At 41.3% G+C, this 22953-nt stretch overlaps 1 protein-coding gene across 1 annotated transcript in view; it reads right to left on the bottom strand.

The window, feature by feature from the left end:
• The window catches only part of Large1 (LARGE xylosyl- and glucuronyltransferase 1), a 243338-nt gene that overhangs the window by 94228 nt on the left and 126157 nt on the right, over positions 1-22953 (bottom strand). The window contains 1 exon segment of the mRNA XM_032887950.1: positions 7811-7915. Coding sequence (XP_032743841.1) covers positions 7811-7915 — 105 coding nt within the window.

Genomic DNA, 22953 nt, shown 5'->3' with positions numbered 1-22953 from the left:
TGCGACCCGTGAAAACCACACGCAGAATGAGCGCCGACGATTTTCTCCAGGGAAAGCCGCTTTGCGCATCCTTTCTTCTTCACTGCACAGGTTTCTGGGTAACAGGCCCCAGCTTCTGTGCTTCAGACAATAGGGTTGGCATCATGGAGATCCCCCGACTTTCCATGGGTCGGTAGGGCAAGGCAGTGATATTTTCAGGAAAGAGAACCCCGCTTGCTACTGTTATTCCAGGTCAAGCAAAATGCTGAGCCAGACATGGCTACTCATGGCCAGCGCTGGGTCTGCTTCACCTGGCCTCTTGGTCTACAGTCCGTGACCTCAGAGGCCTGTCAGAGACCATCTCTCTGAGCGGAAGAAGCTGTGGTTAGCTCCCTACTAATACCGATTCTTCTGTAATACTGATTCTTCAAAAATAATGATTCTTCTATAATACGGAGACAATGTACCTAATATAGACAGCAAATAAGAATGTGTCAACTCTAAGGGGGGAGGGCTTACTCATAACCCACTGAATTGAGAAGTATCATAACATTTAAATATCCATCACATTTGATACGGCAGTGCCTCCCTTAGACTCCTTTGTATGTTGGTATACAACCGAACAAATATGATCAATAAAGGAATTTGTACGTTATGGGTTATACTTCGAATGGAGAAAACTTAGGGAAAAGTATAATATCATTTAGTAAGAAATGAATACATTACGGTCTGTCAAATGAAAAATCAATGCAGTATTAGAAATAAATTAGCTCCACACCCAGTCCCACAATACTCAGAGGAAGCTCTACACCCGGGTTCTAACACGCCCAGGACCACAGTTTGAACAGCACCCGGAACAGACCTGGGGCACTGGCTCTGTACCCACACCTTCAACACCCAGAGGGAGTCTGACTCCCAGGTGCTTTGAAACACACAGGATCACAGGAGAGGCCACAGCAGCTGCCCCAACACCTGGAGTAACTGGGACCCCAGGATTCAGGGGTACAGGAAACCTGGCCCAAGAGTGGCACGGGTTCCTTCTGGTCTGAACCTGGACCAGGAACAGAATTGGGGTACTGGCTCTGTATCCTCTCTTACAACACTTAGAGCCCAACTCCTAGGTGCTCTGAAATGCCCATTTCCACAGGATCACAGAGGAAGCTCAACTCTTAGGAGATCGGATACAACCAGGAACACTGGAGTAGACACATTCTACTATGTTGTCCAGGCCACAACATCTTTCACAAGAACCAGGACCCCTACAAGAACCAGGGTAACGCAAACCCCCACCCACCAGAGGCACGGGTTCCTTCCAGCTTGCACCAGTGCCCTAAGCAAACCCAAGGCTCTGGCACCCCACCCACTTCTGCAACACCCTGAGAAAGTTTGACTTCCTGGAGCTCTGACACACCCAGGATCTCAGGATCACAGGATCACAGAGACGGCAGGACTCTGAGAAGTTCTGACACAACCAGGATCACAGGACACGCTCCAGTCAGAGACGGCAAGGGCAGGTAGCAGTTGAGATAACCAGATGACAAGAGGTAAGCACAAGAACATAAGCAACAGAAACCAAGGCTTCATCAGAACACAGTTCTCCCACCACAGCAAGCATCGGATACCCCATTACATCAGAAAAGCAAGATTCAGATTTAAAATCACATTTAATGAGGATGATAACTTTAGAAAGAACATAAATAACTCCCTTAAAGAAATGCAGGAGAACACAAGTAAACAGGTGAAGGAATTGAACAAAACCATCCAGGATCTAAAAATGGAAATAGAAACAATAAAGAAATCACAAAGGGAGACAACCCTAGAGATAGAAAACCTAGGAAAGAGATCAGGAGTTGTAGATGCAAGCATCACCAACAGAATACAAGAGAGAGAAGAGAGAATCTCAGGTGCAGAAGATAACATAGAAAACATTGACAAAACAGTCAAAGAAAATGCAAAATGGGGAAAGCTCATAGCCCAAAACATCCAGGAAATCCAGGATACAATGAGAAGACCAAACCTAAGGATAATAGGTATAGAAGAGAGTGAAGACTCCCAGCTCAAAGGACCAGTAAATATCTTCAACAAAATCATAGAGGAAAACGTCCCTAACCTAAAGAAAGAAGATGCCCATAAACATACAAGAGCCTACAGAACTCCAAATAGATTGGACCAGAAAAGAAACTCCTCCTGTCACAAAGTAGTCAAAACACCAAATGCACCAAACAAAGAAAGAATATTAAAAGCAGTAAGGGAAAAAGGTCAAGTAACATATAAAGGCAGACCTATCAGAATCACACCAGACTTCTCACCAGAGACTATGAAAGCCAGAAGATCCTGCACAGATGTCAAACAGATCCTAAGAGAACACAAATGCCAGCCCAGGCTACCATATCCAGCAAAAATCTCAATGAACAAAGATGGAGAAACCAAGATATTGCATAACAAAACCAAATTTACATAATATCTCTATACAAATCCAGCCCTAAAAAAGATAAAAGACGGTAAACTCCAACAAAAGGAGAAAAAATATACCCTGCATAAAGCGAGAAAGCAATCTTCGTTCAACAAACCCCAAAGAAGATAGCCACACAAACATAATTCAACCTTTAACAACAACAACAATAACAACAACAACAACAAAAACAGGAAGCAACACTTTTTCTTAATATCTCTTAAGATCTATGGACTCAATTCCCCAATTAAAAGACACAGAGTAACTCACTGGGTATATAAACCGGAACCAGCATTTTGCTGCATGAAGGAAATGCACTTCAGGGACAAAGACAGACACTATCTCACAGTAAAAGACTGAAAAAAAAATCCCAGGCAAATGGTCCCAAGAAATAAGCTGGAGTAGCCATTCTAATATCAAATAAAATCGACTTTCAACCAAAAGTTTTCAAAAAAGGTAAGAAAGGACACTTCATACCTGTCAAAGGGAAAAATCAACCAAGATGGACTCTCGATTATGAACATCTATGCTCCAAATGTAAGGGGCAACCACATTCATAAAAGACACTTTAGTAAAGCTCAAAGCACACATTGCACATCACACAGTGACAGTGGGGAACTTCAGCACCCCACTCTCAGAAATGGACAGATCATGGAAACAGGAACTAAATGGAGACAAAATGAAAGGAAGTTATGAACCAAATGGATTTAAAAGATATCTAAAAAACATTTCATCTTAAAACAAAAGAGTATACCTGCTTCTCAGCTCCTCATAGTACCTTCTCCAAAATTGACTATATAATTAGTCACAAAGCAGGCCTCAATTGATACAAGAAGACTGAAATAATCCCATGCATCCTATTAGATCACCATGGACTACGACTAAGACTGGGTTTTCAAGAACAACAAAAACAACAGAAAGCCCACATACAGATAGAAGTTGAACAACACTCTACTCAATGATAACTTGGTTAAGGAAGAAATTAAAGACTTTTAGAATTTAATGAAAATGAAGGGACAGCATACCAAACGTTACAGGGTACAATGGAAGCAGTGCTAAGAGGAAAACTCACAGCTCTTGAGTACCTCAACAAGACAAAACAAAAACAACAAAAATAAAACCAGAGAGAGCATACACTAGCAGTTTGACAGCATCCCTGAAAGCTCTAGAATGAAAAGAAGCAAATACACCCAAGAGTGGTAGACAACAGGAAATAATCAAACTCCAGGCTGAAATAAACCAAGTAGAAACAAAAAGACCTATACAAAGAATCAACAAAACCATGAGCTGGTTCTTGGAGAAAATCAACAAGATAGATAAACCCTTAGCCACACTAACTAGAGGGCACAGAGAGAGTATCCAAGTTAACAAAATCAGAAATGAAAAGGGAGACATAACAAAAGAAACAGAGGAAATTTAAAAAATCATCAGATCCTATTACAAAAGTCTATACTCAACAAAACTGGGAAATCTGGATGAAACAGGCAATTTTTTTTAGACAGATACCAGGTACCCACACTAAATCAGGATCAGATAAACCATCTAAAGAGTCCCATAACCCATAAAGAAATAAAAGCCGTCATTAAAAGTCTCCCAACTAGCACTGGAAAAAATTTCCTGAACAAAACACCAATGGCTTATGCTCTAAGATCAAGAATCGACAAATGGGATCTCATAAAACTGCAAAGCTTCTGTAAGGCAAAGGACACTGTGGTTAGGACAAAACGGCAACCAACAGATTGGGAAAAGATCTTTACCAATCCTACAGCAGATAGAGGGCTTATATCCAAAATATACAAAGAACTCAAGAAGTTAGACAGCACGGAGACAAATAACCCTATTAAGAATGGGGTTCAGAGCTAAACAAAGAATTCACAGCTGAGGAATGCCGAATGGCTGAGAAACACTTAAAGAAATGTTCAACATCTTTAATCATATGGGAAATGCAAATCAAAACAACCCTGAGATTTCACCTCACACCAGTGAGAATGGCTAAGATCAAAAACTCAGGTGACAGCAAATGCTGGTGAGGATGTGGAGAAAGAGGAACACTCCTCCATTGCTGGTGGGATTGCAGACTGGTACAACCATTCTGGAAATCAGTCTGGAGGTTCCTCAGAAAATTGGACATTGAACTACCCGAGGACCCAGCTATACCTCTCTTGGGCATATACCCAAAAGATGCCCCAGCATATAAAAAAGACACGTGCTCCACTATGTTCATCGCAGCCTTATTTACAATAGCCAGAAGCTGGAAAGAACCCAGATGCCCTTCAACAGAGGAATGGATACAGAAAATGTGGTACATCTACACAATGGAATATTACTCAGCTATCAAAAACAATGACTTTATGAAATTCATAGGCAAATGGTTGGAACTGGAAAATATCATCCTGAGTGAGGTAACCCAATCACAGAAAAACACATGGTATGCACTCATTGATAAGTGGCTATTAGCCCAAATGCTTGAATTACCCAAATGCATAGAACACATGAAACTCAAGACGGATGATCAAAATGTGAATGCTTCACTCCTTCTTTAAAAGGGGAACAAGAATACCCTTGGCAGGGAATAGAGAGGCAAAGATTAAAACAGAGACAGAAGGAACACCCATTCAGAGCCTGCCCCACATGTGGCCCATACATATACAGCTACACAATTAGACAAGATGGATGAAGCAAAGAAGTGCAGGCCGACAGGAGCCAGATGTAGATCTCTCCTGAGAGACGAGCCAGAATACAGCAAATACAGAGGCGAATGCCAGCAGCAAACCACTGAACTGAGAACAGGACCCCGTTGAAGGAATCAGAGAAAGAACTGAAGAGCTTGAAGGGGCTCGAGACCCCATATGAACAACAATGCCAAGCAACCAGAGCTTCCAGGGACTAAGCCACTACCTAAAGACTATACATGGACTGACCCTGGACTCTGACCTCATAGGTAGCAAGGAATAGCCTAGTAAGAGCACCAGTGGAAGGGGAAGCCCTTGGTCCTGCTAAGACTGAACCCCCAGTGAACGTGATTGTTGTGGGGAGGGCGGTAATGGGGGGAGGATGGGGAGGGGAACACCCATAAAGAAGGGGGAGGGGGAGGGGTTAGGGGGATGTTGGCCCGGAAACCGGGAAAGGGAATAACACTCGAATTGTAAATAAGAAATACTCAAGTTAATAAAAAAAATTAATAAAAGAAAGAAAAAAAAGTCTCCCAACTAACAAAAAGCCCAGGATCAGATGGTTTTAGTGCAGAATTCTATCAGACCTTAAAAGAAGCTCTTCAAACTACTCCACGAAATTGAAACAGAAGGAACACTCCCCAATTCCTTCTCCAAAATGACAATTATGATTATACCTAAACCACAAAAGACGCAACAAAGAGAATGTCAGACCAATTTCCCTTATAAATATTGATGCAAAAGTACTCAACAAAATTCTCGAAAACCAAATCCAAGAGCACTTCAAAATCATCATCCAACTGATCAAGTAGGCTTCATCCCAGGACGGTTCAATATAAGGAAATATGTCAAAGTAATATACTATACGAACAAACTCAAAGGAAAAAATAAGCACATGATCATCTCATTAGATGATGAGGAAGGATTTGATAAAATACAATATTCTTTCACGATAAAATTCCCAGAAAGATTAGTTTGAGTTCAATGCAAATACCAAAACATACTAAAAGCAATATACAGCAAACCAGTGGCCAAAAATCAAACTAATTTAAGAGAACCTTGAAGCAATCTCCCTAAAATCAGGGACTAGTACAAAGCTTCCCACTCTCTCCCTACTTATTCAATATAGTATATGTCGTCCTAACCAGAGAAATTAGACAACTAAGGGAGGGCAAAAGGATACAAATTGGAAAAGAAGTCAAAATACCAGTATTTCAGATGATGTGATAGTATGCCTCAACTTCCATCCCTCACCTCCTGAGAGAGTCCTCAGATTCCTCTCCTATCCAGCAACTAAAGGGTATTGTCCAGGTCAGCAAGAAGAAACAAGTTCTGGGTCTGTGGACTGGTGTAACTTCAGCTGCAACCTTTTATGTGTAGGAGCCTGACAGGACATAAATGGGGCACAGCAGGCCTGATGGCCGTGCAACTGTCAGCGGCAGAATCTCACTATTCTTCAGGGACGGGCTTCAATATAGGTTCCTTGGCTGGACACTGATGTTGGCTTTTCCCTGTCTTCTTCCAGTTTTAACTCCTACTCTGAGTATTGACTTCAGGTTTGTATCAATAGTCAAGTAACTACAGGTCAAACTACAGTTTAATAGGGTCTGCTTCTGACCTTGAACTTTCAGTAGCTTGGCTCACATCCTTTTTCCTTTGGGTTCTGGGGCCTCATGTTTAATTCTGACTTCTGTGAAGTCAGATCATCAGGTCTCAGGGTTAATTTCCTGGTTAATTTTCTGTAGAGTTTGAGGTCAGACCCTACGATCTGTCTATGAAGCATCTTCAGGTGGGGCATTTCCCAAAAATCGGCCCCAGTTCTGTTCTCTAAAAGTACCAGCCCATTTTGGGACCTGAAATTGTTGAACCCCAGGTTCTAATCCTGATAAAAACAAGGATGAGATCAATGGCAATGAGTATGGAGGAGAGAGAAGGATCCAGAGGTACTGTTGGAAACAGACGTAGGGACGAGCTTCATTCCCTGGAGCCCTAGGCTGCATCTGGTACTTAGCTGTGGGATAAGGAATGGCTACACAAGTGACTATCAACAAAAGAGAAGATACAGGGCTGCTGTTAGTACCAAAGCAGAATAAATTACCTGGTTTTAGACATATGATATTTAAGGTATGAAGTACTTAGAAGTACCAAGGTCCAAATATGTCTACCTTTTCTACTGCTACCTCCTGGGTAGGGTAAACGTGGACCTTTTGATGAAAGGAAGGGTCAGGGGGGACTATGAGCTCGTGCTACTTTTGCAGCCTCTACATGGAAGACTGCAGCAAGAGAAATGCTGATGATTACTGTGAGAGCAGGTCCAAAGTGCATGTATATGGCTGGGAAAGGCAACACCTACTCCATTAAGGAAAAGGATGTTGGATTTATTACTGCAGAATGATCACAGGTTTGCATCAGTAGCCAAAGAAGTTACAGCTCAAGCTGATAAAGAATTAAACAGGATCCCAGCATTAAAGCCAGCAGAGGACCTTTCTAGCAAGACTGGCAGGCTTCCACAATTCAACTGCTTTATCACCTGTAGCATGGCATAAAATAAGAATTGGAGGTGTTACCTGTGTATGCCTTGTGCCCTAGTAAATCAGAAAACCAGGTGGCCTCCTCCATATTGCTGCTCATCTCCTTTCTTTGAGAAGGGACAATAACTCTATGTCTCCCTCTCTCTATGGTCCTCCACATTGCCCTTATGGTTTACCTGTGTTATAGCCCCTTCCAAGGGCTGGCCATGGACGGTGATTTTTCCAGAGATTTCCAAGATACCAGTCACTCTGGTTCTCTACCAAGCCCAGGACCTGTTGACCTGTAAAACAGAGTACACAGATATCTTAGAAGCAGCAGTCAGACATCTAGGGCTGGAGAGTATAGAACGCAAGGAATGATTATGCAGATCATAATAACAGTTCATATCCACTGGGGGTTTTGTAACTAAGTGCCAGGTCCTGACCTAAGTGTTTAACTTGCATTAACATGTTTTATTTTTATAATTATGTGGCTGTTTTTATTATCTCTATTTTACAGAGAAGAGACAGCTTCCCAGAACAGTCAATGACTTTGTCCAAGGTCATTTATCTATTTCTGATAAAGTTAAAGTCTCCATCCGTCCATCCACCTACCTTCCCACCAATCCACCCATGCATGTATTCATTCCCTAAATCATGGGTCATGCATGGGTCTTTACAGCCTGACATGCTAATCTTTAAGCATTTCAGTCGGATGCTTTCCATTGTGTAGTGATTTACTAGCTTTCTGAACCTGAGCTACAAATGTTTATTTGTTTTTTTTAACATCAAAGCCTAGGGAATGATCCTCACTTGATGGGATGGGAGCCTATCAGGGAAGGGCCACTCTGTGACAAGCTCCTCACAATGCTTCTGTTCTCACTATGTTCTTAATCGATATCAATAAGCACCATGTCAACCCAAGAGTGTCACCTGAGGGGATAATTACTCTTCTGCCTTGCCTCTGGTACACCATGATATCACATATGGGTTAGGTTTATAGTCCATCACTTAGGGATGTGTGTCTGGAATGTAGGCAAGACTGAATTTCTGAGCCTTTGAGGAATGTTATCAAACCTACCTGGCTTCATTAAGATAATCTAGTTAGATAACAGTAAAAGGTATTGTCTTAGAATTACCTATGATAAAAAAATTAGAATTTATTGACTAGGGATTGAGGAGGCTCTTCTATGGCTGGTAATTAATATAAGCCTATTATATGAATCTGCATTTGTCTGACATCTAGATCCTTTTCATTTCAATGAATTAGTTCTTACTCTTACAAGTTTTGAGGTAGGTATCATCAATCCATATTTCACAGAGAAAGAAACTGAGGCTTAGGGACTTTAAATGATGTGCTAATAGTCACAAAACAAGCCACTGATGTCTTTCACAGCTCACTTTCTAGAGCAAAACTTCTTATGCTGTTTGCCAATATGAGAAATAAAGCAATTTCTGACCAAATGAAAACCCACCAGCACGCTAAGAAACACTGCAGGATGTTGGAACAGCACTCTGGGTGATATGGGACCTCCATGGTATGATGACAGCCCTCTGAAATGATGGTGCAAGGGTTTGGTGTAATTTATTTGTTCAATTTATTGAGCTGCTATCTAAATCATCATCCCAGTACAAACACATATATTAGAGGCATGGGGAAAAATACTACCACTCACTTTGTCAATGTAGGTTTTCACATCCCAAACTTGTATAATCCCTTAGAAAAGTGTTCATGCAATTTTAGGAGTGCAAGACCCAATTAATGTCTCATGTACTAATCTTGGGGGTTTGGTGCAGAACAACCAGCAGGAGAAGGCTTAGACCCCTTAGCTGAGAAGCTGGGATCCTAATCCTGACACTAAATAACAATTTGGTTACCTTAAACAGGAGCACAGGACAAAGCCAAAGTAGTACTTGGAAGGTCATGGCTTATAGCAATTAAGGAGTCTGGGATAGAATCACCAACATTTTTGGTTTGATAAAGGGCATCAGAAACCAAGGCCAAACAAAGGTATGGTGGTTTGATTGAGGAATGCCTCTCCTAGGCTCAGCATCTGAAAATTTGGTCACCAGTTGGTAATGCTGTTTGGAGAGGTGGTGCAGACTTGCTGAGGGAAATGTATCACTGAGAGTGGGTTTGAGAGTTTATAGATCCACCCTACCTTTACTTCTCTCTCTCCTTCATATTTGTGGTCGATGATGAGCTCTCCTAGCTTCCTGCTCCTGATCCTATTCCTGCTGCTTGCAATCAAACCTTCCTGCATGATTGACTCTTAGCCCCTTTGGAGCCATAATCAAAAATAAACTCTTCTGTAAGTAAATTTTGATCATGGTATTTTATCATAGCAACAGAAGAGTAATGGATACAGGCATCACATAATCAGAACTGACAAAAACAGGGAATGAGGTTTGATTGCATGGAGGATGGCTACCTGTGTCTCAAGGAAGACGAATTTTTAATATCTAAAAATCCAAATTTTGTAGTTTTGCACCATCCCCATCTTAACTTGTCCTCAACCTACTGCTTCAAACAAGTCTTTTCCTAGCCAATGCACCCAACAAAACTGTAGGGTGTCACCTGTGTTCTTGCCTCTTGCTCACTACGCACCTCCTCTTCAGGGGCCATATTTGTACTTCTAGTCCCTGCCCATGGTTCTTTCATAGACTACATTAAGCTTGACACTTAACACATAACCCCTAGTCTCAGCTATACACTGTATCCATGGCTTGCAGCAGATGTCTTTATTTAGTAATATCAATATGTGTGCCTTCAGGTGATTAACATCCCTAAATCAATGACTGGGCAATAGTAAACACACTTGCACCTCCTACGTATTCCTCCATTTGCGCATGGGCAAGGTCTGAGTAGTAGTTCACATAGTAGGTGTGTAATAAATGTGGCCTATACAAATGAGTCTTATGGTTATATTTCCCTTAGCTAGGAAGCCCATTTATATTTGTGCATTGGTGTCCCTGAATGTCTCTGTGTGTGTGTGTGTGTGTGTGTGTGTGTGTGTGTGTGTTGTGTGTGTGTGAGAGAGAGAGAGAGCGAGAAAGAGAGAGGAAGATTATATATATATGTATATATGTATATATATATGTATATATGTATATATGCAAATATGTTTGCATATGGGTGTGTACGGGGGAGGACTAAAAGGTGACATCAAGTGTCCCCTTGCACTGGTCCCCACAGTAAGTTTTCAAATAAAGTCTTTCAATGAACCTAGACTTTGCTATTCCAGCTAGACTGGAGCCCAGCGAGACCCCGAAACACTGCTGTCCCAGTCTCCCAGCCTTGTCACGGATGTGCTCTCCCACACTCAGGCTTCTCCGTGGGCGCTGGGATTGAACTCAGGTTCTCATGCTTGAACATCAAGCACTTTCCTGACTGAGCTATTACGGTTCTCATCCTGATAAAGTGCTGTCAATGCAATCAAAACATCTGCAAGTGGATGGTTTCTTTTACTTCGGTTTATTTACTTATTTTTTACTACAATGGGGATTGCACAGAGGTCCCCATGCATGGTAGGCAAGTGGTCCCCCAATGTCAAATGCCCTCCCATAAGCTTAGGAATTTGAACACTGTGCTGTCAGTTGGTGGCGTTAACAGTGCCAACCCTTATTCATACTCTTTTGAAGGGACAGGCCCTTTTACCCTCTCCAATTTCCTAACACCAATGCATCTTTTATGTAGCTGTTGAACTCAGGAGCAGTCAGTGTCCCTCGCTGGGATAACGGCAAAGATGAAAAGAGTGGCAGTCATATGAGTCACAGAAGGCTTAAACTTAAGAATCTTTAGGGACAACCTTAAGCTACCTCCCAAGGATAGCATTTGAATTATTTCTCTCTCACGCCTAAACTGTTTCTGCTGCTGGCAGCACACAACTCATTCATTCAATGAATGGATTTTTTTGTTCTACAAAAAATAAGAATTAACTAGGGACATAATTATAAGGTTTATATCCATTGTCTGAGAAAAGCAAAATGACCAATAGCTAGAAGACTTCATTGACACGTCCAGTAGGCTAGGCTCTGCCTTAGTTAAGCGTTAGGTTCATCTGCAGGGCCTGAGATACAATTAGCTTATATGTTTGTGTCTATATCCAGCTCACACACTAGCAGAATGCAATGGGACATTCCACTGCTAAGTTTATTTTATTTTATTTTATTTTATTTTATTTTATTTTAAAGTATAAGGAAGTTTTGTCTACATGGGTGTCTGTAGACATATCTGTAGGTATGGTATGTAGGTATAATATGTGTATGTACTCCTAAAGGCCAGAAAACTGTTAGAGTTCCTGAGACTGGAGTTATAGATGATTGTGAGCAACTGCTACTAAGTGGGTATGGGGTATCAAACCCAGGTCCTCTGGAAAAGAACTCATGCTCTTAGTCACTGAACCATGTCTCTAGCTTCAAGAACTATACTTCTTGAACACAGTTATGAAAAGAAGAAAATGGTCATGAAAAAATTGTAAGGATTCAAAATCATTCTTTCTCTACTTCCCAGATGTGTGACTGGAGAAGTTTCTTAACCTCTCTGTCTTTCCTTCTTTAGTCATCTGTGAAGAGTCAAGAAGTAAATATATCAGAATTAGATTGCACCCCCTCTAGGCCTAAGGTAATTCATGTTTATTCAAATCATACCACTCAGAAGACTCTGAAAAGAGGGTCTGGAGAGACCGGTCCGGTGGTTTAAAGCACTTGCTGTTCTTCCAAAGGACCTGGGTTTTATTGCCAGTACCCACATGGTGGCTCACAACCATCTGTAATTCCAGTTCCAGGAGCTCTAATGCCCTCTTCCAGTCTCTGTAAGCACTGTATATACATGGTACAGTGTACATATACATACATACATACATATAAGCAAACATTCACACATATAAATTAAAGATAGCAAAATATCCCTTGGGCATCTGGTGGTATCATTCTAAAAGCCCCCTGATGGCCTGTGCTGCTCTATGTGTCCCGACTGTCAATGCCCTCCATCTCTTCCCTGCCCGAGCTGATGTATGGCTCTTGGTTTGTGGAAGCTCTGTTTTAGGCTTTTTTTTTCTGCTGAGGATTTGCTTGGTGTCAGGCACCACATAAAATATGAAGGAATTAAATACAAATAAAACAGCCCTTGACTCAGAGACTGTTATGCAAGGAGAAAGATAAAGTTATGAAGCAGTGTGATACTTGAGTGACAAAAGCTCTGGTAAGTTGGAGGAATGGCAAGCAGAGAATAATTGATTCTGTCTGAAGTTTCGGGTTGGGGGGCTGCCTGGCACTCGATTTCTTCCCTGAATCCATCTATCATAACCCCTCATGAGCAGCATGCAGACCCTACCCTCACATGCAAACCTCACAGATCCCAGCTTTCTCACTAACTTTTCTGCTAAGTACTGTTCATTAACATCCACCTAGGACAGAAGTTCCTTCTGCTGCCTGGAGTCCGGGTAGGTGGGACATGCATCCCAGCTCAGGACTTAATGGCAGCAACATCCTGGCCTCCAGATGTTTCAGTCCAAAGAGCTGACCTTGTTTACATAAACAGCTCGATGGATGACCATGCCATCAAGAAGTGAATTCGCTGGGATTCCTCTGGGGAATGCTGTAGGCTTCTACAGCCCTGACATACTCAGCATTCTGCAGTGCCTGCTTCAGCTTCAAAGAAGTTATTAACATAAAACACTGTGACTAACAGAAAAGGCTTTGTCACTGTTTTCGTGCTAGCTCTGTAGTTATGATTAACTGTGCTGTGCTTGGTCTTCTGTACTCTCGGCATACTCTAACTTATGGAAATGAAGCTGTCTTCTTGCTTATTCATATATCAACATTAACAACCAGACAAGAGCAAACAAGCTTGCTATGCTTTGGGGCTCTGCCGTTGGTGTCATCAGCCAGCAGATGAATGGCTCCAGGCCAGGAACTCCCCCATCTTGTTCTTTCTTCACTTACTGTCTCCAGCAGGGTTGCTGATGTTAGGTTAGGGGGTGAGAGGGAAGTGAGGAAGCAGGGTCAGGGAGGGATTCTGCTACTTATAGCTCCTGGGATTGTGAGACAAAACAACTGTTCTGTGGCTGTAACAAAGGAAATGTGGCTATGACAAAGAACAAAGGGATACATGTACTCATTAATTAATGTTATTACCATAGATTCATTGTAGAAAGTGAAGGGTTCCATGTTAATCAAAGTATATCATGTATATTGACTATATTCACCCTCTACAACCCTCTCCTGCCCCTCTTTCTCATCTTTGCTTATTCCTTTCTTCCACAGGACTCACTTTCATTTTCATTCTCTATCTTGCTCATCTTACCTATCTACCTATCTGTTCTATCCTCTAACACAATCTAACTCTTCTATATTATCGCCAATATATCCATCATTATATTATTCATCATATTATCTACCATACTAATGTTATCTATCATTTATCAACTACCCTTCTATTCCATCCATCCATCCATCCATCCATCCATCCATCCATCCATCCATCCATCCATCCATTTGTGATGGTTTGTATATGCTCAGCCCAGAGAGTGGCACTATTAGAGGGTATAACCCTGTGGGAGTAAGTGTGTCACTGTGGGCGTGGGCTATAAGACCTTCATCCTAGCTGCCTGGAAGCCAGTATTCTGATAGCAGCCTTCAGATGAAGATGTAGAACCCTCAGCTCCTCCTGCACCATGCCTGCCTGGACACTGCCATGCTCCTGCCTTGGTAATAATAGACTGAACCTCTGAAGCTGTATGCCAGCCCCAATTAAATGTTGTCCTTAGAAGAGTTGCTTTGGTCATGGTATCTGTTCACAGCAGTAAAATCCTAACAGAGATACTCTCCATCCATCCAAACTTGGTTTCACATATGAGAGAAGACATGAAGTGAGCAGACCAGAGAAATACCTGTATATTCATGTTTAGAGCCCTATTCACAATTACTGTATGATTAAATCAGCCTGTGTGTCCACCAAGTGATAAATGTACATAGAAAGTGTGGTATGTAGATGAGATAGAGGTTTTTTCAAAGGTAATGAAGGAAGAAATTGATTCTCCACTCTCCCTCCACCTCTTAGCCCACCTTCATCAGACCTGTGGATTCTGAACCATACAGGTAAGCTTCCTTTCCCCCACCCATCTTCCCTGTTTCCTGAGTCCTCTGGAGCAAGACAAGCTATCATTAACAGCCTGCTATCACAGTGGGACCTCCATTCTTCCACCACTTCTGCCACCTGCATAAGACCTGCTAAAGTCAGAATCATAAGAGTAGCTTCCTTGACCCCACCCATCTTCCCTGCTCTCTGAGTCATCTTGGCACACCAAGCTGCCCTGAGCAGCCTGCTAGTCCAAGAGGACCTCCATTCGATGCCACCCCTCTGCCCTGATCTGAGATTCCTGAACCATAGAGACCTGCGAATACTGAATCAAACAGACACAGAGATCTGTAACAATACAGCACAGAATACCCATCAGAGGTCTGCCACACCAGGATCATCATGGTCAAACACCCTTCCAATACTTACTACCACAGGAGCATCCAGACACCAAAGCAATCCAGATGGTTAAAGGGCCTCGAAAGAACACAATCAACAAAAGCCAGGGTAATATGACACCTTCACAGCACACCTAGCCTACTACAGCAAGCCCTGGATATCCCAGCACAACTGAAACACAAGAAAATGACCTTAAATTCAATTTTATAATGATGACAGAGGCCTTTAAAGAGGAAATGAATAAATTAAAGAAGTATAGGAAAATACAATCAAACAGGTAAGGTCTTTAAAGAGGAAACAAATGTCTAGAAGATACACTGGAAAATACAAGTAAACAGGTGAAGAAAATAAATAAAACTGTGCAAGACCTGAAAGTGGAAATAGAACCAACAAAGACAACAGAAAGACAACCTAGGGAAGAGAACAGGAAAAACCAATGCAAGTATCAGAAACAGAATACAGACAGCGGAAGACAGAATCTTGTTTGTAGAAAATACAGTTGAAGAAATTGATAAATTTCAAAGAAAATGTTAAGTCTAAAAAATTCCTGACAAAAACATCCAGGAAATCTAAGATACCATAAAAAGACCTAAAGTACGAATAATAAGAATAGAAGAAGGTGAAGAGTCTGAGCTCCAAGGCCTAGAAAATATTCTCAACAAAATCATAGAAGAAAAATTTCCCAACCTAAAGAAAGAGAAGCCTATACATATACAAGAAGCTTAGAGAACACCAATTAGACTGGGATAGAAAAGAAAATCATCCTGGCACAAAATAATCAAAACACAAAATCTACAAAACAAAGAAATAGTATAAGCAGCAAGGGAGAAAGGGTAGGTAACAAAGTCAGACCTATTAGAATTTCACCCAACTTCTCAACAGAGACTCCAAAAGCTAGAAGGGCCTGGACAGATATCTTGCAATCTTGAAAAACCTCAGATGCCAACATACAGCATACTCAGCAACACTCTCAATCATCATAAAGAAAACAACACATTTCAAGACAAATCCAGGTTCAAACAATATCTATCTACAGATCCAGCCCTACAGAAAATAATAGAAGGAAAACTCCAACATGAGGAGGATAACTGCATCCAAGAAAACACAGGAAATAAGTAACTTCATACCAGTAGCAAGAATAATGGAAGCATGAAAACACACACACACACACACACACACACACACACGCACACACACACACACATGCACATGCACACGCACATCAAAATAATAGGAAAACAGTCACTAGTCATTAACATCTCTCAAAAACAATGGAAGCAATTTCCCCGCAAAAAAGACACAGGCTAACAGAATGGATGTGACAGGATCCATCCTTCTACTGCACACAAGGAACACACCTCAGTGATAAAGATAGACATTACCTCATAGTAAAGGGCTAGAAAAAGTTTTCCAAGCAAACAACACAAGAAGTAGACTGCAGTAGCCATTCCAAACCAGAATGTCAACCAAAATTAATAAAAATAGACAGGGAAGCACACATCAAACTCATCAAAGGAAAGATCTACTTAGATGTTATCTCAGTTTTGTAAAAGAAGCATTACGAAAGTTTAAATTGCACACCGAACCTCATACACTGTAGGACACTGGATTCTCAGTAATCAACAGGTTATCTAGACAAGAACTAAACAATGAAACTAACAGACATCATGAATGAAATGGACCTAACTGAAATCTATAGAATATTTCACCCAAACACAAAAGACTATACCGTTTTTTCAGCACCTCATGGATCCTCCTCATAATTTACCATATTGTCAGTCACAGAGCAAGCCTCAACAGATACAAGAAAATTGAACTAATGCCTTGTATTTTATCAGACCACCATGGATTAAAACTGGACTTCAACATCAGAAACACCAGAAAGCTTACAAACTCATGGAAATGGAATAACTCTCTACTCAATGATCTTTGGGTCAGGGAAGAAATAAAGAAAGAGATTAAAGGGTTTCTAGAACTCAGTGAAAATGATGGCACAATATACCCAAGTTTATGGGACTCAATGAAAGCAGTGTTAAGAGTTCATAGCACTAAGTGCTTCCATAAAGATGTTTGAAAGTTGTCATATAAGCAATTTAAATGTACAACTGAAAGAAGAAGAAGAAAAGAAGAAGAAGAAGAAGAAGAAGGAGAAGGAGAAGGAGAAGGAGAAGGAGAAGGAGAAGAAGAAGTAGAAGAAGAAGCAGCAGCAGCAGCAGCAAACACATCAAGGATGAGTAGAAGGCAGGAAATAATCAAAATCAGTGCAGAAACAATCAGTTAGAAACAAAGAGAACAAGTCAAAGAATCAACAAAACCTAGAGCTGGTTCTTTGAGAAAATCAACAAGATAGACAAACCTTTAGTCTACCAACCAAAAGACAGAGAGACAGATTCCAAATGAACAAAATCAGAAATGAAAAGGGAGGCACAACAAAAGACTCTTAGGGAATTAAAAGAATCATTAAGTGTTACTTCAAAGGCCTGTATACCACAAAACTTAAAAATTTTTAACAAAATGTACAATTTTCTAGACACATACTACTTACCAAAATTAAATCAAGATCAGGTAAACCATTTAAGGAGCTCTATGCTCCCTAAAGAAGTAGAAGCAGTCATTCAAAGTCTAACAACAACAACAACAACAACAACAACAACAACAACAACAACAACAACAACCAAAAAGTTCATGGCCAGATGGTTTTAGTGCAGAATTCTACAAGACTTTCAAAGAGCTAACAGCAATACTCCTGAAATTATTCCACAAGGTAGAAACAGAAGGAACAGTGCAACATTCATTCTAGGAAGCCACAGTCACCCCGAGGCCTAAATCACACAAAGACTCAGCAAAGAAAAAGAACTTCAGACCAATTTCTCTTATGAACATTGAGGCAAAAATACTCAATAAATTTTTCACAAACCGAATCCAGGAACATATCCAAAGCATTATCCATCTTGATCAAGTAAGCTTCACTCCAGGGAAGCAGGGATATGCAATATATAAAAAAATCCATCAACATAATCCACCATACAAACAAACTGGAAGAACAAAAATTACATGACCATCTCATTAGATGTGGAAAAACATTTTGACAAAATCCAATACCCCTTTGTGCTCAAAGTATTAGAGAGATCAGGCATACAAAGAACATACATAAATAAACATACATAAAAAAAAAAGGATGAGGCTGGCACAGCATGAGAAAGTGCAGTTGTCTCTGGAACAGGGAGGAGCAGGGAGCCTTCTCTGGAACTTGTAACCAGGGTCCTGTCTCCCAGATTTATATTGCATGTCCCTCGGATAGGATAAAAGCACTTCACATAACTGGTGTTCACTTTGATTCCCTGGGTTCCATTTTTAAATGAAACACTATGTGCTACTAAAACTTGCCTGTCCCCTTGATGGGATGTAGACTCCCCAAGGAGACACACCTCAGGGTATGTCTGTGAGGGTCCTTCCAGAGTGCTTCAACAGAGCATTGGGGGCACAATCACGGGAACTCTCTGAATCCAGACTGTGGACATAATGTGACAAGCATCTCAAGTAGGTTATAGCTAGAGCTGACATAGCTTCTCTTTCATAATGGAATGTGTCTCCTAACCCAAGAGCCCAAAACCCAAAACCAACAAACAAAAAAGAAACAAAAGCAAGAATGCTTCCTTCGGGTTCTTTGTCAACTATTTTGACATAGCAACAGGAACAATTTTATTCCCATTTATTCACTACAAGTTTCACTGGGAGGATACACCTCACAGATCCTGAGTCCAAGGCTGAGTCTGACGCCTCTACAAAAAATTAAAATCTATAATTTTTGGAAAGTTGAAGAAAGCAAGAACGATAAAAGAGAGGTTTGGCATGTGAGTGAGATCACTGGGCGCTATTAAAGCTCACCAAGGCAGAGAGGAGCTGCATTTTTCTGCAAGAAGCTTCCAGGGTTCAGCTTTCATGCAGCAGGGATTTACTGAATTCCTACCCTGAACCATGCTTTTCTGACCACCAAGTACACAAGGACTGAGATCTGCATAGAACTCCAACACCTGTCTTGCTTCTGTTTTACAGATCTTACTTCAAGTGTCACTGGGATAGTTTTTCCTTGTGTGAGTCTTGGAGGAGTCACTTCACAAAAACAGCCCCTTGAATTTCAGTGAAAAGCACAGACAGGGCTATTCACACCTCAGGGCCTGCAAGGAGAGAGGGTGAAGGTGTGCAGTGAGCGGAGGACTGGACTTGGTCGCATGGATGCTTCCTTCCAACCTCTAACGGCTATTCTTGATGTCAACATGAGGACATCTGTAACTAACTAAAACTCAGTTGACCGGGCGCACCTGTGAGAGTTTGTTTGTTTTAATTAAATTATTTAAGGTGGGAAAAACATTTCTTATCTGGATCACTGGAAAGATAGCCTTTATCCCAGACCTTCTGAGGTAGAAAAATCCACCTTTCATTTGGACCAAACATTCAAACGTTCTGCTGACAGTATGTTTAAAGGACATGGAAGAAAGTTTGCCTTCTTTGTCTGCTTGTGCTTGTTCCTTGAAAGAATTTCTATCCTTTTGTGACATTAGAGCCTATTTCTTCAGAATTCCTGTGTATCATTAGACCAGCTGAAAAACCCATCCTTGTGGACTGAAAAACTACTGGGTCCTTAGATGTTCAATGGCAGCCACTGTTACATTAGCTGGACCAAAGCCTGTAAGTCATTATAATCACACACACACACACACACACACACACACACACACACACACACTATAAGTTCTGTTACTCTAGAGAACCCCAATAAACAACTCTAGTGATTTCTCTGTATTCTAAGTATGGGATCAGTTTCTCAACATCCCCATCATGCTGGGTAATCCCACATCCTCCAACATAGAAGAATTTGCTGAGACCCAAAATGAAGGCAGCACTGGCCTTCCTTTTGCGCCTCTTTTGTCAAGGTCCTATAACATGTGCTTTCCAATATCATCTCAAGAGATGCCTTAGAATAATCCCAGTGAGTGGCCCACATGAAGTTCAGAGTTCTACAAGAGAAACTAACATTTAGGAAGGGAAAGTTAGTGCACTACCAACCGACTGGGCTACTCCATGGCCCCAGGCTTGCATTCCAGTGCCTATGCATAGGTATTTTTAGGTTTGGCTATGAAATGTCCCCAGTAGGCTCATATGGTTGAACATGTGATCTCCAGCTGGTGACACTATCACAGGAGATTGTGGAACATTTGGGAGGCAAATACTAGAAGAAATGAGTCAATGAAGACAGGTCATGAGGCTTTCGTACGATCCTGGTAAGATGCTGTCTTTCTGCTTCCTCTTCGGATATGAGCAAGCGCCTGCTGCCACAGCCATTGCCCATTGCTTTCATACCGTTATGTAATGCACTCCCCCTTGTGGGAGTCTGAAAGGGAAACGTCTCTCACTGTCTCAGGCATTTGAACACTTGCTCTTCAGTCAGTGTTGTCCTTAGCTGTTTCAGTAGATTACCGGAAGGGGCAGCTAGGGCAAGTACGTGAATGGGGTTGCACTTTGTGATTTTAAAAGTTCGCCCTACTTACAGTTCTCCCTCTGCTTTGTTCTTGTAAATGATGTGGCCTTCAGCTTCCTGGTCTTACTCACGTGAGTGCCACTTGATGCAAAGTCACTGGCCCCACCATGAGGGACTCTTCCCCTCCAGAACGATAAGCCTGTAGAAACTCTTTTCTCCTTAAGCTTTGTTGATAACTGTGTTGATGGCAGCAGCAGGAGAGTAACGGATACACTCCTGAAAATGCGGAGTTATTTCTTTGTTTTTTGGTGTTGATAAATATCTCAAGCCTCACCAGTTCATGAGGTAGAGTTGTAGATTTTATTAATGTCACTTTAACTTAGGATTAAATATAAGGAGTTTCAGGAAAAAACTGTGCTGAAAAGAAAGTAAGAAACATCCAAGTGCCGGTGAAGGTTCCACAAAGCACTGTTTATTCAATAATCACAAATTATATTTTGCCGCAGTTTGATGCTATTTTATCCAAGGTGGCCCATGATGGAATTACAATCAACAATGTAAAACTTTAGCCCACAGAGGTACAGGAAGGCAGGCTATCTTTAGTGTAAACTCTGGGTCATTTTATTTTTACCTAACATACCTATTTATGCAAAGAATATCAATAGGCATAGGCAAGAAAGTAACTAATTTTTAACACATAAACTGTGACAGGGAAAAAAAAAAACTGAAACAAATGTATTCCATTTCTCCAGGATGAGAGCTTTGGCTGTCACCACCAGGGGCAAGGCCATAAATATTCAGAAAGGATGAGATACAAATTATTTAACTGCAATTGAGGAACCCACCCTGTCTATGTCTGTATCTTGTTTGTCTGTCTGACTCTTTCTGATCTCCTGGAACTTTTTATAGTATTCTGAGACCCTCTGTTGTATCTCCAGATGCTCAGGCCTTTCATTAACAATCCCAGGGCACTAAGGTGAGGGTTCCTCTTCCCCAAGGCACCTCCAAGAGACACGGAGGGAGGGCTGAGACTCAAAAGTAAAGGATTCGGTAACAGAGGAAGAATGTATTGCCAGGATCCATGAGCGAGGCTCCACCTCCACTTCCCCTGATATTCCTCTGAAGACACCCATTATGTTATTAATTTATAGCTTAAAACATGTCTTACTCAATCTTGAATAATGGCTTTTCTCTTCTTCCTTCTATGATTTTTGGTCTTTGGATATGTGAAAATGAAAAAGAAGGAGGAGGAGGAGAAGGAGGAAGAAGAGAGGAGAAGGAGGAGGACAGAGGAGGACGAGGAGAGGAGGAAGAGGAGGAGGAGGAAGAGGAGGAAGAAGAGGAGGAGGAGGGAGAGGAGGAGGAACGTTGAGCTGCTGACTCATTTACAAGGCAGGGTTTTACACCAATTCCCGAGATGCACAGCTGCTAATACCTCTTAGATATGGCCTCCATCAGAGAGGCAGAGCTGGCCTGAACTCAGTCAGTCACCTCTCTTTGGGCACCTCTGGATCTACTTTTTCTTTTTAAAAGATTTTTTTTTTCTGGCGTATTGGATGGTTCACTCATCTCTGTGACTTACCACCCACAGTGCCAAAGAGCAAATGTCGAGATTTTTCTGAGTTTCAAGAATGGCACCTAGGGTAAGTATTTGATAGTGAATATTACAGTTCTGGATATTCCAGTTACCAAGTGTTGCAACTGGGCTAGCTCCTGCACTGTGAGTGTGCATTTTTTTATTTCTTGATAATAGATGATAATCATATTTACCTTGTTGTTATCCGAAGGCTGCTCTGAGAATTAGCTGAAAAGCCTTCAATCAGAGAATCCTGTTTAGATTTGATGAGTATTATCAAAAACATTACCAAAACTTGTGGATGATGCTAATTTAAATGATAATTTTTTCAATTCACATTTATTAATTAACAGGTAAGCAAGTACGCACACACACAAAGCTTATCTTGATTACTCAAAGCAAGCTCAAATTCTGAGTCTCATGCCAAGATCTGGTTAAAAAAAAAATATAACAGGCATTCCTTTCTCTCAGTTCTGAAGAGGTTTCATAAGAATAACAGGACATACGACCAAACAGACAGACCTCATTGTGGGTTATGACACAGGCATGCTGACCAATGGCAGACTTGCACAGGACCACAGAGCACCAGGTATAAAGAAAGTCTTCACATGGTGAGTAATATTACACACGGAAACAGCTTCTAGCCCGCATATTAACAGCCAAAAGGGACAGATGGCTGGACTCTGGCTTCCTTAAGGCCATGGCATAAGACATTTCCTATTCCAAAGCCTCTGATTTTGAATAGCAAGCCCTGAGATGTAATGAGTGAAATAAGCTGACAGGGGTTTGGAAGTCAGGGCTCACC

The sequence above is a fragment of the Rattus rattus genome, chromosome 17, assembly GCF_011064425.1.
Source record: "Rattus rattus isolate New Zealand chromosome 17, Rrattus_CSIRO_v1, whole genome shotgun sequence".
Taxonomy (NCBI): domain Eukaryota; kingdom Metazoa; phylum Chordata; class Mammalia; order Rodentia; family Muridae; genus Rattus; species Rattus rattus.
This window is presented reverse-complemented; position numbering and strand designations above follow the sequence as displayed.